At 46.2% G+C, this 16,628-nt stretch overlaps 1 protein-coding gene across 3 annotated transcripts in view; it reads left to right on the top strand.

The window, feature by feature from the left end:
• LOC136366372 (nuclear factor of activated T-cells 5-like) overlaps positions 1-12,488 on the top strand; it is a 30,451-nt gene extending 17,963 nt beyond the window's left edge. Inside the window, exons 4-12 of one of the 3 annotated variants that reach the window (XM_066327373.1) lie at positions 913-1,103; positions 1,936-2,108; positions 5,096-5,230; positions 5,397-5,449; positions 6,259-6,391; positions 6,938-7,015; positions 7,849-7,961; positions 8,494-10,927; positions 11,610-12,488. In XM_066327373.1, the coding sequence (XP_066183470.1) occupies positions 913-1,103; positions 1,936-2,108; positions 5,096-5,230; positions 5,397-5,449; positions 6,259-6,391; positions 6,938-7,015; positions 7,849-7,961; positions 8,494-10,927; positions 11,610-11,848 (3,549 nt within the window). In that variant the 3' untranslated portion in view covers positions 11,849-12,488. The remainder of the gene's footprint in view (positions 1-912; positions 1,104-1,935; positions 2,109-5,095; positions 5,231-5,396; positions 5,450-6,258; positions 6,392-6,937; positions 7,016-7,848; positions 7,962-8,493; positions 10,928-11,609) is intronic. The other 2 variants (XM_066327371.1, XM_066327372.1) reach the window with 2 other exon arrangements.
• The last annotated feature ends 4,140 nt before the right edge of the window (positions 12,489-16,628 follow it).

The following is a 16,628-nucleotide window of genomic DNA, read 5'->3' as shown; positions in this document are numbered from 1 at the left end:
CTCTTTTTTTTTTTTTTTTTTTCTCCTAGAATGCTCTGGCAAGGAATTTACATCTCTGGCCAGGGAATTTGGCAACAATCTAATGTTTCTTTTCACTTGGAGTATTTTTAACTATTTCCTAAAAAGAAGGAGAACTTCCTTTGTAATGCAATGTCCAGGTTTACTTCAGGACTTCCTTTACCTGAGAGTATTTTTAGTCTGTGGCACCAGTGGGATCCCACTAATTAAAAAAAGCATTAAGAGGACACAAACCATTTCATGCCAGGGCGTTGATGTTACAAAAATGAATGCATTTTTCACTGACGTGTTCTGCAATAACTATGGCTTGCACATGGGGTTGCAGGAGGATGTTAAAATTTCTGATCTGTTCTTACTTATGAAGTGTTTCATTGAATCCTGACATTGCTACTTTTTAAATAGGAGATGTCAGGTTACTGTTTTTTATAATTTTTATTTTGGTGTCTGAAGGAAAGCTGTGATTGGATGGTTGGACCATTCAATCATCCCTTTTCTCCTTTTGCTTCCCTTTCATGCCATTCTGACTCCATCAGGGTTTTGCAAATATTGGACAATTCTAACCTGGTTTCCCGAGGGTTTCAAAATGCATCTGGCATAAAGGTGGGGTCCTGGAGCTCCAGTGGCTGTACACATACTGACCAGCTAAACCTCTTCACCCCTGGCATCAGCCCCAGGAAATGTTCTGTGTCTTGGCTGGTGGTGGATGTAGATCCTGGGAGAGTCCTGGGAAGAGAAGGAATAATCACAGCTGGGGTGGGAACAGGAGGCTGTAAGAGACGCGGTCGGGATGATTCTGTCTGCAGAACGGGATCCAGGCTGGTTTAGAAACCATCCCTGAGCAATACCAACCCAAGCAGTCATTCCTGTGTTAATTACCCTCCTGGCCTGTTGCAGCTGGAAGGCCACAACGAGCCCGTGGTGCTGCAGGTGTTTGTGGGGAACGACTCGGGGCGCGTGAAGCCCCACGGCTTCTACCAGGCGTGCAGGGTGACGGGCAGGAACACCACACCCTGCAAGGAGGTGGACATCGAGGGCACCACGGTCATCGAGGTGGGGCTGGACCCGAGCAACAACATGACACTGGCGTGAGTAGCTCTGCTCCAGGAGCGTTTTCCTGTGTTAGCTTGGGTTTGGGAGCCACTTTCCTGCTTCCATTGGATGGGTTGTAGTTGGAGTCTGAACGTCTCAGCGCTCTCCTCTCTCTGCTCCTCGGCTCTGGCTCGCAGTTCAGTGTACTCACAGGAGATATGGGTGGTCCCTGTGCTTTTGGGACAACGCAGCCCAAAATCCTACAATCCCCAAATCCTGGGTAGATTGCAATATTCTTCTTTTTTAACACATCAGGCTGTGTTTGCTTCTACTGTTTTTGTGGTTTTGGCTGTTTTTTTTTTGCTTTAAATAATTTTGCATGGAGCCTGTCTGAAAGCCAGCACTGCATCACTCACCTGGCCCTGTGCATCTCCCCTAGGACCACACTTATGGGAGGACTTATCTGTCACTTCCAAGTCCCACTGAACATAAATAATATGACTACAGTAAGTTTTCTTCTACTCCTGCTTTCTTTAAGTGAATGCAGAATATTTTGAAGCAATAATCCTACAAACACAGATCTCGCCCTGGGGATGGAAGAATGAAGAGCTGTGATTCTAAATTGAATGCTTACCAGAATTATATTGCACTTTCTGTTTTATTCATGCTTTCATATGCCTTTGTGCTGTGATTCATCATCCAAATTAGGCAGGGTTGAATGAAAACTTGAAAAAGGTCATAGATTTCATGTAAATAAAAAAGAAATCCAATAACATTTTCAGTAATTACCTGAAGGCTTTTGACTTTGGCTTATGAAACTACTCGAGAGACGTTTGAAGACGCTGAACTCACTAAACTTTGAAATTCCGCTGTGCTTTGTGTTGTTAGGGTTGATTGTGTGGGCATCCTGAAGCTGAGGAATGCTGATGTGGAAGCCAGGATAGGGATTGCTGGCTCCAAGAAGAAGAGCACCCGCGCTCGGCTCGTCTTTCGCGTCAACATCACGCGCAAGGACGGCTCCACCCTGACCCTGCAGACACCTTCCTCCCCAATCCTCTGCAGTGAGTGTCCAGCCGAGGAGCTGAGAGTGCAGGGCTCTGGGTTTTAGTGTGATCTGGGCGTGGAAAGGGTGGTCAGGCCTTGGCAGGGGCTGCCCGGGGAGGTTTGGAGTGCCCATCCCCAAGGAAGGGCTGCACGTGGCACCCAGTGCTCTGGCCTGGGGTCAAGGTGAGGATCAGGCACAGCTTGATGGTCTTGGAGGTCTTTTCCAGCCTAAACGATGCTGTGATTCTGCTGGAAATGCCTTGGGAGCAAAAAACCACCCTGTGTTAATCTGTGATAATTTCTGCATTGCTGTAGCTAAAATCAAGTGGATTGATTTTTTTTTTTCCCTGTGAGGGATATTAGCTAAAATTGTTGTCCAGTATTGAAAAATAGTTATGCGTTTCCTTTTGTTCAGTTCAGTGAATTTTTGCCTCCTGATATTTCACCATTTTTTGTTGTGATTGCTTTGAAAAATGACTCTGATATGACTTTCAGTCTCTTCAGTATTGTCACATTCGTGCCTCAGCTTTCAGTGCTGGACAGGACTTGCAGTAAGTTAGCAAGCCTGGCTCTCTCAGCTGTGCTCTTCGTGTGGGCCAGAGGCTGAATCTGTTCTGGTTCAGCGCAAGAACAAAACTTTTTATAGCTCTTTATTAAACTGCTCTGTTTAGCACAAGCACGGATGGCTGCCTTGGGTGGGCAGGTTCCACTGACCAACAGGGAAAAGGGGATTTTGGAATCATGGAATGGTTTGGGATGGAAGGGACCTTAAAGCTCATCTTGTTCCACCCCTTATCTCAGTGAATGAGATGGAGATCTTTGTCTGTGCATGGAAAGAATAGACAAGCTCCTGGCATTTGTATTGTGTACTTATCATGGTATAGAAATGATTTTTTGGGGTTATTTTTTAGAATCTTTGCAGCTCTGTTGCAGTCAGTAGACCATGGTGATATCTTACAGTAATGGAGTATCTGATATTAATTTTCAGGTTTAAGATAAAAGCATTCTCTATAAAACCTCCTAAAGTCATTCCTATATCTCTCTTGTTTGTAACTTCCTGGGTAAAGATAAAATTACTTCACCCATGGAAAAAAGGGAGTGGAAGTCACCTGATGTTTTAACAGTCCAAAACTTTCTATTGTGAGTAGCTGAGAGTCTGAGATGAAACATTTAGCGACTGATTTTAAAATAGGCTGTTGAGCTATAAAAAGCTGTATTTATTGCAAAGAGTGAATTGGTTTGGTTTTTGGCAGGCTGAGGTTTGGTCACTTGCTAAGAAAATATTCTCAATTGTGTAAGTTGCTAAGAGATTGCCCAGGAATTTTACAGTGTCTCCTCTGCTGGAAGTCTTAGAGCACAGAAACAAAATGCTCTGGTTAGGCTTGTGTCTTTGGGGAACATGTGAGTAAAGCTGATCATGGTGTGAAGGTTGAGAGGGGAATTCCTGAGGCTCCTTCCAGGACTCTGTGCTTCTGTCTTAACTTATGCCAAAGCTACAGGGACTCACAGCAGAGCTTGGCCAAGCAAATAGTGCTGGCACACGGGCACTGGCTGATCAAAATGGGATGAAATGTGTTGTTTATTGAATATAAATCATCTCCTCAAGCACATTTCACTGGGCTGGTTTGCTACATGAACCTTGCTACAGATGTGCAATGTACCTTCACAACAGGGTTTACATTTACACTCATCAGAGCCTGTTTACATTGTGTTTTATAGCTAATAATGTTCCTGAAACCATAGAAAAGACATTAAGGAGCTGCAGGCTCTTTATTTAAGGGCTGTGTTTTAAATAGGCTTTGTTAACTTGTTAGCAAACCTAAATCCAGTTACTCTTTTCATGTGCCTTGAGCATATTCAGTCGTTGCGTAACGGTTGCCTGGGAACCCGCAGCCAGAGTTGTAGAAAAATCCTTTCTGAAAGGTCATTAAATAATTTGGAGTGGTACAGGATGTATGTTCTGCAGTGTAGTAAGCCCAGAGAATATTGTTATTAAACACTCAAAGTGGGCCAGGCAAGTGCAGAGGCACGAGTCTGGGTGTGTGCCCTGGGGAGCAGTGGTGAGAAAAGGTGGTTGGTGAACCTTCACTGGAAACCGGAGTTATTTTATGTTAAATGTGTCAAAGCACGTTATTTTAAAGTGTGTCTCTGTTTAAATTATCTGCAGTGCTCATTTGCATTTAGCACACCTGGTCCTATTTGGTTGAAGGTTTAAGAAGAGTAGGAATGGTTTGCAGTAATGACAGTTTATGATCAGAATGATGTAAATCATCATCTGGACCTCTGGCACAGGGGCATCCAGGGATGTGTGTCTGTAAAACCACATCCTCGTGGCTGGTTTGTTGGACTCAAATTGCTAAAAATCCCAACTTCAGAAATGTGAGTCTTGCAGGGATTTGGAAGGGACCTTGAAGCCCATCCCATTCCACCCCTGGGGACACCAGGTTGCTCCAAGCCCTGAGTTAGTTCTTGCACCAGACTGAAAATGGTGTCATGTAAAAAAACGGTGCAAGGCCCCACAGGTAATAGGGGAATTGCTCCTTCTGCTCTTTTGCAGAGCAGAGCAAAATAAGCTTCACAAAAAAAAATAAGGTTTTATGACCCAGAGGCTGGATTTGCTGGTAGGCTTTAGATGTGTCTAAGGGCTCTGGAAATCACTCTGCACCAGGGAATTACAGAACCACATTTCCTTCTCTTCTGAGCACTTGTTGGGCTTTGGCTCCAACACTGTGACTTTTGTCTTGAAGATTTAATAAGTGCAGAAGAAAATGAAAAAGATTTTTAGTGGATCGTTGGGCTAAGTGTGATTTCTGTGAGCTCATTACATTTAGTGAGGAAATAATATTATTTATATTCTGGTTATATTCTGAAGAGTTTGTCATGAAATACATGATAAAGAAAGAAGCTCAGGAGTTTTAGCTTTTCCTTCATAACCCTGTCAGTAAAAGTGGTTTGGATGTTGATCTTTTCTTGATTCCAGACTCTCTGTTTTTTCCCCTTGCAGCTCAGCCAGCGGGAGTCCCAGAGATCCTAAAGAAAAGTCTCCACAGCTGTTCAGTGAAGGGTGAAGAGGAAGTTTTTCTGATTGGCAAGAACTTCCTAAAGGGAACAAAAGTGATTTTCCAAGAGAATGTTTCCGGTTAGTGTGAAAGCAGAGCTGGCTTGGGGTGCTGAGCAGAGCCTGGGGTCGGGGTTTCACTGCTGGGTAAAGCTCAGTCATGGAGAACAGACTGAGGAGCAGAGTCAAAGCAATTAAATCGCTCTGCAGGATGGGCAATAACTTCGGCTTTGTGATTTTTATTTAGATGAGAATTCTTGGAAGGCAGAAGCTGAAATAGACATGGAATTATTTCATCAGGTACTTCTGAATTCCTGTTTTATTACTACTGTTATCCCTACTACTGCTATTAATTTATTATTACTACTGTTATCCCTACTACTGCTATTAATTTATTATTACTACTGTTATCCCTACTATTTCTGCATTCCTCTTATTATTACTACTGTTATCCCTACTACTGCTATTAATTTATTATTACTACTGTTATCCCTACTACTGCTATTACTGTTATTATTACTACTATTGTCCCTACTACTGCTACTACTGTTATTACTAGTGTTATTGTCATCATATTTTTAATTTAAAAAATACACTGCCTGTTTCCAAAGAAAAATTAATCAAGCCTTTCCCTCTTTCTGTGCATTTCTAGAAATAATACTCATTTTCTTCGTGTAAGGTCTGTTGTGTGTCTGGTAGAATATAATTTTGGAATATATAGAATATAATTGTCCAGTTTCTAACTGAGAGCTTGGATCCCACAGTGTGTTTGGTGAGCAGGTCTCTGCCCTTATGGAATTAAAAGGCCTAATTCAGTTTTTCCAGCACTTCTGCATGGAAGGAGGTCGTGTCTACACAATAATCTTTATAACTGGCTGAATTTTTGTTCCACTTTGAAATGTTTTCCAGAATATTTATTCTTTTTGACACAAATAAGTGTAAATGATGTCAGGAAGGTGCCATCCTGGTCCCACCTCCAAGGGCAGTATCCCACATGTGCCCCCAGTGCCCTGGGGTTTTATGGTGGCTTACCAGCCCATTTCTCCTTTGATGTAAGTAAGTAGAATTAAGATCAGTAGTAATAAAACCTGATCTTTTTTGCCTTGCAGAATCACCTTATTGTGAAGGTGCCACCATATCACGACCAGCAAATCACCTCAGCTGTCTCTGTGGGAATATACGTGGTGACCAACGCTGGGAGATCTCACGACGTGCAGCCCTTCACCTACACTCCAGAGCCAGGTGTGTGGGCTGCCCTGGGCCAGGAGAGGCCATTCCACCTGCTCAGCTGCTCGCTCCACAGCCTTTAGTCTGTGCAGCAGGAATCTTGAGTAACGTGGATCTTTCCAAAGCCTTCTTGCTGGCAAATGTTGCTCTGTTAATAATAAAAATCCTAAGGCTTTGCTTTTCTCGTTTATGTGCCAAATACCTCAAATTCCAGCTGTCTTGTGACAGCTTTTCTTATATAGCAGCATCCATTTCTAGTTTAAGGATCAAAATGAAGCTAAATAGGATTAAAAAAAAAAATCAACATGTCCCATACAATGCACCAAATAAACCAAGAAATCCCACCAGGCTTTATCCTGAGGAAAGCTGCAATTTGCCCACTTCATGTATTTTAGTTTATTTATTTATCTGTATCACAATAGACAGTGCAGAGGTTTGTGTGGGTTTCAAAGAACCTGAATTTCTTTAAGCTATAAGGAATTGTTTTGGTTTGCTTTGTGTGTTTTTGGCTTGTTTGCTGATTTAACGTAAGGAAGTTCTCAATGTGTTTTGTCTCGGCAGCTGGGACTCTGAATGTTAATGTGAAGAAGGAAATCTCCAGCCCAGCCCAACATTGTTCTTTTGAAGAGGCTATAAAAGGTACTAAATTGATTCTTATCAGTGTTCTTAATAATTTAACTATGAATTCCTACCCAGATTTGGCTAAATGAATCAGACATCCTGTGATAAGTCTGTGCTTATAAAATCTGGCCCTATTCTTACAGGGAGGTTTGTTTTCTGACTCTGAAACTTTTACTTTATAACAGTATTCCTATTTTAGTGCAAGCTAATATAGAACAAAAAAAATACTATTTTTTTTTTATTTTTCATGCATTAAGCACTGCAGTCCAATCTTTATTTAGTATGTTTGCAAGCGAAGAATAAAAAAGAAGCGTAGGATTGAAGTTAATACAAAGAATTAGAAACTGTGTAGTGTGAATTTAAGCAAATATATAAACTAATATCCAGGGTAAGCCTGACATCCATCTAATTTAGTGTGGAGCTTAACTGAGGGAAGAGCCCAACTGCTCCAGGAGAACAGCTGCTGCTCCTCAGAACACAACGTGCTGTTGCTGTTCCTTCATGTCCCCAGTTAATTTATGCAATAAATCTGAATTTACTTTCCCATGTGGGGTTCTGTGTCAGCTCCTCTTCGATGCTTCATTCCTGTACCTGTTCTGCTCCAGGTTGACCCTGACCCAGAGGTCAGAGAATTTTGTTTGCTGTATGTACTTGGTCTGTTCTCTCCTTCCTCACCGTATACACACGTGCAGAAATTTTACTGCCGCATTACTGGGAGATTTAAATTTGCTTAGGGTGTGGAGATGTGTTGCTTTACGTTGAAGAGTAATCCTTTAATTTACTTTGAGGGAGTTCTGCAATGATGGGTTTTACCATTGCTTCTCTTGTCCTTGTTTTGTTTGTGGCTGCAGCAGTGAAGGCCACGGGCTGTAACCTGGAGAAGGTGAACATTCTTCCTAGTGCCTTGATAACTCCACTCATGCCAAGCAGTATGATCAAGAATGAAGATGTGGCTCCAATGGAAGTAAGTGCACAAAAATGCTCTCCCCCCGTGTTCCAGGTGACTTTGATGGGGGCTGAGCGCAGAATCTTTCAGAGTCTGAGTTACATCTGCTCCTTGTCCATGCTTTAGTAGGAGAGAAGAGTAATAGACAGGGAAAGTGCCATGTCCAGGATTCAGTCTGGGCAAAACACAATCACAGAGCATGAGTAAAACAGACAATTTCCTTTGATAACTCACCTGGTTCCTGCAGCCAGGCAGATTTGTGGGTTAGTGACCTTCTGATGGGGATTTTTATCCTGTGACACAGAACTAGTGAACTGCTGTAAGAATATTATTTTAATCAGTTCTTAGCATTGCTTTCATTAAATTGTGCCACAATTCCATCCTCGAAGAAGCATTTCCACTGCTAACCATTTGCTTGCTGGTTTGGGTGTGTCTGGGTTTCACATCTCCCATCTCCCTCCAGTCTTCCCTGGACATGGGGGATTTTGGGAGGTTGTATTCACATAACCCCAGTAAGTTTACAGATTACCTGATGTCTCTTTCTTTTCAGGCTTCGAATGTGGTTGGACCAACTCAACAAACATTGGAAAACAGCATGTCTGGCATATCAACTTCTGCTTCCCATTTACCTTCTGAAAGCGAAAACCAGCAGCAAATCCAGCCCAAGGTGTACAACCCAGAGACCCTGAGCACCATCCAAACCCAGGACATGTCCCAACCTGGCAGCTTCTCCACAGTGTCCACCCCGGGCCAGCTGCAGAACAGCGATGCCCTGCTGCAGCAGGCTGCACAGTTCCAGCCCAGGGACTCCCAGCCCAGGGAGGTGCTGCAGTCGGATGGCACAGTGGTGACTCTGTCCCAGCTGACTGATGCCTCACAGCAGCAGCAGCCCACGCTCTCGGAGCCGGCCCAAGCCCTGCAGCAGCAGATTTCCTCCAGCATCTTCTCGTCGGCCAACGGCGTGAGTCAGCTCCAGAACACCATCCAGCAGCTCCAGGCTGGGAACTTCCCCACCAACACCGCCACGGGCAGCAACAGGAACGTCGACTTGGTGCAGCAGGTGCTGGAAGCTCAGCAGCAGTTATCTTCCGTTTTGTTTTCGGGCTCGGACAGCGGCGAGGACGTCCAAGATCAGCTGAACGCAGACATCTTTCAGCAGGTCAGCCAGATACAGAACAGCGTGAACCCCGGGATGTTCTCCTCCTCAGACACGGCTGTCCATTCCAGACCGGACAACCTTCTGCCCGGACGAGCCGAGAACGTTCACTCCCAGCCCGAAGGTGCCCTGTCCAACCAGCAGCAGCAGCAGCAGCAGCAGCAGCAGGCCATGGAGACGTCGGCAGCCATGGTGATGGGGATGCAGCAGAACATGTGCCAGGCGGCCCCGCAGATGCAGTCGGATCTGTTCTCCTCCAGCACGGCGGGGAACGGGGCCCTGCAGCAGTCCCCGGTGTACCAGCAGGCGTCCCACATGATGGGGGGCTTGTCCACCAGTGAAGACATGCAGATGCAGTGTGAGCTGTTCTCCTCCTCCCCGGGGGTGTCCGGCGGTGAGGCGGCTGCCCCAACGCAGCAGCCGGTCTCCAACAACGGCCCGGCCCTGTTCCAGCCCTCCAGCTCTGCAGAGGGAGAGGAGGCCTCGGGGCAGAGCAAACAGATGCAGAGCTCTGTGTTTCAGACCATGGTTCAGATGCAGCACAGCGGGGAAAGTCAGTCCCAGGTTAATCTCTTCTCGTCTACCAAGACCATGATGAGTGTCCAGGCCAGTGGGACTCAGCAGCAGGGCGGGGGTCTGTTCCAGCAAGGTGGAGAAATGATGTCGATTCAGTCGGGAAGCTTCATCCAGCAATCCCCGCACTCACAAGCTCAGCTTTTCCACTCTCAGAACCCTATTGCTGACACTCAGAATATATCCCAGGAAACACAAGGGTCCCTTTTCCATAGCTCAAATTCCATTGTCCACAACCAGACCAACACTAATTCCTCTGACCAACTGCAGCCCCCGATGTTCCACTCACAGAATGCCATGGGTGTCTTGCAGAGCTCCTCGGTGCCTCAAGACCAGCAGTCTGCCAACATGTTCCTTTCCCAGAGTTCTATGAGCAACCCTGCCACTCAGGAAGAGCAGATGTCGTTCTTTACAAGCCCAAATCCCATTTCTCCTCTTCAGACAGCGACAAACACTGAACAGCAGACTTCTTTTCAGCAGCAGACGCAGATCTCTCATATCCAGAGCTCCATGCTCCCCCAGGAGCAGCCGCAGACTCAGCCTGCTCAGCAGGGTTTGTTTCAGTCCCAAGTGTCGTTGGGCTCCATCCAGTCCAGCTCCATCCCTCAGAACCAACAGGGAGGCATCTTCCAGCCTCAGCATTCGATTGTTGCTATCCAGAGCAGCCCTCCATCTCAGGAGCAGCAACAGCAGCAGCAGCAGAACATGATGTTCAGCAATCAAAATGCAATGAGTACAATGGCCTCCCAAAAGCAGAACATGATTTTCAATCCAAATCAAAACCCGGTTACCAATCAGGAGCAGCAAGGCCAGTCCATTTTTCATCCGCAGTCCAACATGGCCTCGATGAATCAGGAGCAGCAGCCCATGCAATTCCAGAGTCAGACCACGGTGTCTCCCCTCCAGAATCCTGGCTCCAGCCAGGCTGAAGCACAGCAGCCAACCATCTTCCACAACTCGCCCCAGATTCAGCTGGTCCAAGGGTCCCCAAGTTCTCAAGAGCAACAAGTCACCCTCTTCATCTCCTCAGCTTCCATGTCTGCCCTGCAGAACAGCATGAGCCAGCCGGAGCTGCAGCAGTCCCCCATGTACTCCTCCCAAAACAGCATGGCAGGAATGCCAGGAACTGCTTCTCCTCCCCAGCAGCAGGCTCCTCTGTTCCACAACACGGCGGGAGGTGCCATCAACCAGCTGCAGAACTCCCCAGCCTCCTCCCAGCAGACGTCGGGAATATTCCTGTTCGGCATCCAGAACAGTAAGTGACCAGTGCCTGATGCTGAGCTTACAAGGTAGAGAGGGAACTGGGAATGGGTTGGGTGGGAAAGGACCTTAAAGTCCATCCAGTCCCACTCCCTGCTGTGGGCAGGGACACCTTCCACTATCCCAAATTGCTCCAAGCCCTGTCCAGCCTGGCCTGGGACACTGCCAGGGATCCAGGGGCAGCCACAGCTGCTCTGGGCACCCTGTGCCAGCCCTGCCCACCCTGACAGGGAATAATATCTAGATATCCCTAATATCTAATCTAGGAACGATTGTGCTCTCTTAAGAGAGCATTTGTCCTGCTGTTTTTGGTTTCCATAGTAAATGTTTTGCCTCTCTTCACGTTACTGAAGGAAAGCAAGGATTTCAGCAGCTGTAGAGTCCAGAAAAGTGTCTCTTAAAGTGTACTTAGCAGTACAAACCTGCACTTTTCCTTATCTCCTCTCTGCACCCAGCCACCATAACCAGTTCTGTGGCGTGTAGAGCCTCTCTCTGTGTGCAGAGGTCTGTGTGTGCCCGTGAGCCCCAGCTGTGAGAGGTGCAGATGTTGCCTACAGCAGGTTGTAGCAGCTCTCACAGGCTGCACAGCTGGCGGTGGGCCACACCTGCAGCCGTGTGCTTTGCTGTGAGAACTGCTGGCCTGTGGCAGGACGCTGAGATGTCCCTCTGTCCCCCAGACTGTGGCCAGCTGCTGCCCCCCGGGGCTGGGGCGCTGCCAGAGGAGCTGATGGCCATGGGGCAGGCTGGGCAGCCCCAGGGCGAGGCGCAGCCCGCGGTGCCCGCGCTCCTGTCCCAGCAGCTCCCCGAGACCCCGCCGCTGCCCTCGGCCATGGCCACCAACCAGAACATGGAGAAGATAGATGACCTGCTGGTGTCCTTGCAGAACCAGGGGAACAACATGGCTGGCTCGTTTTAATTAGGCAAGTGGTGAGTTTGGGATTCTTTCCTGTCACGCGGGAGCTTTGCTCAGTACCTTTGTACCTTTGTGTGTGTGACTGTGCTGTAAGAGATCAGCTAAAACACCAGTGAGGCTGAATTCAGACTATAATAGCAGAATGAAGTTATTAAAACCACTCAGAGGTCAGAACTTGTATGAAACATTTGAGACTGTGTCTTGTTCAGTTTTCCTACGTTTTGTCATCTGCCGTGACAGTCTGGTGCTTTGTTAGGGAGGACAGTGGGTCACTGGCAGCTTGGCAGATCAAAACCTTATGAAACACAACTGTGGTTAAAAAAACACCTCAAGTCTCAGGTGTTCTGAACTCTTCCCCCGGGTTACAATAACGTAATGTGAGAACAAGTTTCTGTGGAATGTGGCAGCTCCTGAGTGTGCCACATGCTGAGGCTGGGTTAGAAACAGCCGACAGCATCAGCTGTTGCTAGGAGACATTCTGCTTTTAGAAGGTGCCTTTTTCAGAGGGGGAAAAGAGCCTTTGACTACAAAAAAGCACCAAGAACCAGGAGGATGCTGGAGTCCAGTGTAGGTTGTGGTGTGTAACTTGGGGCTCTTGTCCTAAATCCCCCCGGAGTTTTCACTGAAGTGATGCACTTCATTCTCCAGTCTAAAGGGGTTTGTGTATGGAGCCTGGAGGCTCTCCAGAGCTTCTCTAGCTCCTCGCCCCCAGTTCAGTGCCTGCTCATGAGGGACACCCTGAAGATGAAGCCACTGCACAGAAGGAAGAGGGGAATGTGGTTAGTTATGCCTGACTTTTCTGCTTGTTTTCTCATGCAGAAATTCCATGAAGAAAAAAAAGCGACGATTTCCCAGATGCTCTCAGACCTTCCAACTCTGGATTAGGCTGCGTGGAACCAATTGCTTCTGTGGAAAAGTGGCCTCTTTAAAGAGCACACGTGTGGCCAGTGGCAGACCTGAGGCCATGACCATGGAATTTGGGCTCCACAGTGCCAATAATGCTGAGGAGTTATGCTTTGTGTTACTGGGGCATGGGGTTGGGCTGTTACCAGGTTCATAAACCTCATGACAGTGGGGGCTCTTGGAATTTAAAGCATATCTGGTCAGTTATTATTGTTGTTGGAAGGTAATCCACGTTACCACGTTTACTTTTTCCCTCCTGTTCTTCACACCCCTTTTTTCCCTCAGGAAGCTCGTGCAGCAGAAACAGCGGCTGCCTCTGCCCCGAGCCGTGACTCAGCTGTCAGTAAGTGAAGGGATCTCTGCATTGACACGGAGTGGGAGAGCCAAACCCACCCTTTATGAATTGAGAGTGCTGATAACTGTAATAACCAAGCAGAGAATTGCTGCTGTCAATCCCCAGTTCCCGTCTGAGAACGGGAGGAACGGTTTTCCACATCCCTTACGTGGAGCTGGACGTAGAGCAAGGGTTTGGTGGCTCTACAAAACGAAGAAATGAAGGGGAGCTTCCAGCTGATCTTAAAATCTTCTCTAAAACACCTTCAGCTTGAAAAGAGCATTATAGTGGCTGAGGAAGGGACTCCTCTGTGTCTCTCACTCTGATTGATGGGTTAGAGCTCTGTAAAGCTTCATGAGCTGTTCCCAAACCAGCCTTCACCCTTTCGTTCTTTCCATGGTTTTCCTTCTCTCCCTCAGTTTTGTATTGTGTTTTTTTAAAAAAAAGACATAGATATCCTACTGGCTTTAAAGCTAAAGAAACAGCTTTTAGGAATCCTTGGCAGTAAATTGCTTAGTCAGTAGAAGCTTTGACAAATAATCAAGGAGTAAGGAGAGAGGAAGCAATTTCTCCACCACCTTCTAAATGCAGGAATCCCCCTTAACCCACCACTTCCAGCTGTGACTGATGGAAATCTTCAGCTTGGCTTTACTCCAAGTAGGGGGCAAATGGCATCATTTTTAAGCCTTCTTAAAAGGTCACTTCATCCTGAGCTGTTGCATCTTTGTAGCACATGGAGCTCCTCGCAGTTCTGAAGTGATTTTTTTTTTTCCCTTTTTCTACCACCGAGCCCCGAGTCCGGTTTCCAGATTGTCCTGTTTAATTAAAGGAATAAATCGTTGACTGATGTTACCGAATGTAAAAAAAAAAAAAAAAAAAACACAACCCACTCCAGACCACGCCAGGTGTATCGTGAGGCATGTGGATTTTTTTTTGGGTGCTTCTACTCTCCGGGCAGTGTGTGATCTCTCACTACAGCCTCCTTCAGATCCGTGTTCTCCCGCTGCCGCCTCGGTAGAGTGTAGCTGGCATCACGTCATTTTTGTTATTTGAAATAACAAAAGAACAGTCTGTAAATGGGGTTTTTTTTTGTTTGTTTTTTTTTTTTTTAAGTTCCTCAAGTCTGTTTACTGTGTGTTTTCCCCTTTAACTCGTGTGCGTAGTTGAGCCGTGTAGAGTTTTTTTTTTTTGTTGGTTTTCCTGGATTTCCCCCGTTTGTTGGTCTGTCACGACGTTCACTTTCTCTTTCTGTCTCTCTCTTTCTCTCTCTCATTGAGAGGCATTGAATTACGTTTTCAGTAGTAAGGCTTCTTGCCGATATGAAGGGAACTTTTCAGAAAGAGACCTGCTCTGGGTCATTTAATTTTGAATACAGTTTTCAATCGTTCAAGTTTTGGATGGTTTATATCTAATGTGTGTTTCATTTTTTTGGAAAGCTATATTTTGTATTTAGGAAATGGTATAACTATTTTGCTATTTGTACTGAGTGAGTACATTGGCATAAATATAAAAAATTTATATATATACATATATATAAAATATTCTTTTTGCCACACATTTTTGTGGTAAATTTGTGAGTTTGTCTGATGTTCTACCACAACGTGGCGTCTGATAACAGTGGGGTGGGGTGGGGTGGGGTTTGTTATGTCTTTATTGAGTATTTAAGTACTTTTTGCAACATAAATAACGTGTTCATCTCTCGCCATTCCATCAGGCAGTGTTGGTCCAGCTGGCCACGAGAAGCTTTGCTCTGTGTTTGGTGTGTCCCTCACTCACAGCCTAGCCAGGAAACCCAGAGGCATTTAGGATTATATAAAATATAAAATACTGGGGTTTCTCTCAGAATGAGCCATTCAGCTTTTCTCCACTCTCATTGCCTATTTAATATTTTATTATTAGCGCCTCTGTGTTTTAACTCCTAATTTATGATTATGCTCAAACGTTGGAAATTTTAATCAAGACAGAAAGAATTCCCCACTGCATCATGTCCAGAGCTGCTTTAACCCCGACCCTGACTTTTTCTTTCTGTATTTTATTTTTTTTTCCCCTGCTGAGACAAAACCTTACCAACATCTTGTAAAGGTTCACAACAGGAAAGCAGCAGCCCCCAGCAGTGCCCAGGTGCTGGGGCTGCTCAGGCTGAGAACAGTGGACCCAACAATGTCCAGAGGGCTGTGGAAGTCCACAGCCCACTCACTGGGAAAGGAACTGGTGGTGTTTGCAGGATCTGTGTCCCAGGATGAGCTGCTGGGTGTCACCTGGGGCCGTTGGACACAGAAGGAGTGACAGGAACGATGGATTTTGTCGTGTGCTGCTTCGGTTTGCTCCTTGTTCTGAAGGGCTCTATCCATTTGTTGGTCAGTGCCAAGTCACCAGGGACCAATTCTCCGTGGAACAGGATGAGTGCCCAGAAGAGAACCTCATCCCAAGCCTGCCACAGCTCCAGGGAAGGGTATGTTTGAATTGTGGGCGTGTTTGAGGTCACTTACGAAGAGAAGAGAGAAAAAAAAAAAAAAAAAACATACACAAAAAACCAACCAAGGGCTGTGCTATCCCAGTGTTCCCTTCTGGAAACACCTTCCTTTCCTCGTGTTAAATTTACCTGTTCATTTTAGGTCAATGTTTAAATGTACAACACTTTGAACATGTGATTTGGTTACAAAAAGTATTTGTGTGACTGAAGAGGTCGCTCAGCGGTTGGTGCGTGCTCGTGCTGCAGGGTGGGGGGCTTGGATCAGCCCCAGAAGAGCTCAAGGGCAGGCTGCAGGGTGTCATGGCAGGGAGCACAGCCCGAGTTTTACCAGGGGCCTGAACATTCACTTGTGACATTTTCAGCAGTTGAGTTTTGGGCGGCAGAGCTTCTCTATGACCCCCCGTGTTCCAGGAGCTCCCGGAGCGCTGGCGTTGTGTCTGGGCCCTTTGGGTGACAGAGAGGACCCTGAGGTACCAGGCTGTATAAATCCAGCATCCCTGCGGGCCCCAGAGCACCCATTTGTGGGCACAGGTGAGAGTTGAGGGAGATGGAGCTGCCAACCCCCACCATGTCCCCTCAGCTTTTCCCCTGAGTGTGCCCAGAGCCCACCCAGAAACCACAGAGCCAACACTTAGAGCACAGTTTGAGCTGAACATCTCCTCTGGCACGGAGTTACTGGTGCTTTGTGCTTAATTAACAGTTTTCTTATTAATTCTTTCCTCACTGCCTGATCTTGCAGCAAACCAAACGCTTTGCTCTTACTTTAACACGGATCAAGTTCAAGAAATAATTCCAGGGCTGGCTGTTCCAAAGTGGATGTCCACTCTGATCACTGATGATGATTACTTCTAGTCACTGACAGAGTGGTTGCTTCCCATGTAGTTTTGAGATAAGGCATGAACAGTTAAACATAACTTTGGCAGGTTTTTACTGGAAGCATCAAGTCTGGGCAGCTGTGTCAGTGGACATTCCCCTCACTTACGTAAGCTGAACTTTATTTTTTAAAGTTTCCATTGATATTTTGATTCAGAGTTTAATTTCTAAAAGGAAAATATGTCTGAATGGGTTTTTAT

This window comes from Sylvia atricapilla, chromosome 12 (genome assembly GCF_009819655.1).
Source record: "Sylvia atricapilla isolate bSylAtr1 chromosome 12, bSylAtr1.pri, whole genome shotgun sequence".
NCBI lineage: Eukaryota > Metazoa > Chordata > Aves > Passeriformes > Sylviidae > Sylvia > Sylvia atricapilla.
This window is presented reverse-complemented; position numbering and strand designations above follow the sequence as displayed.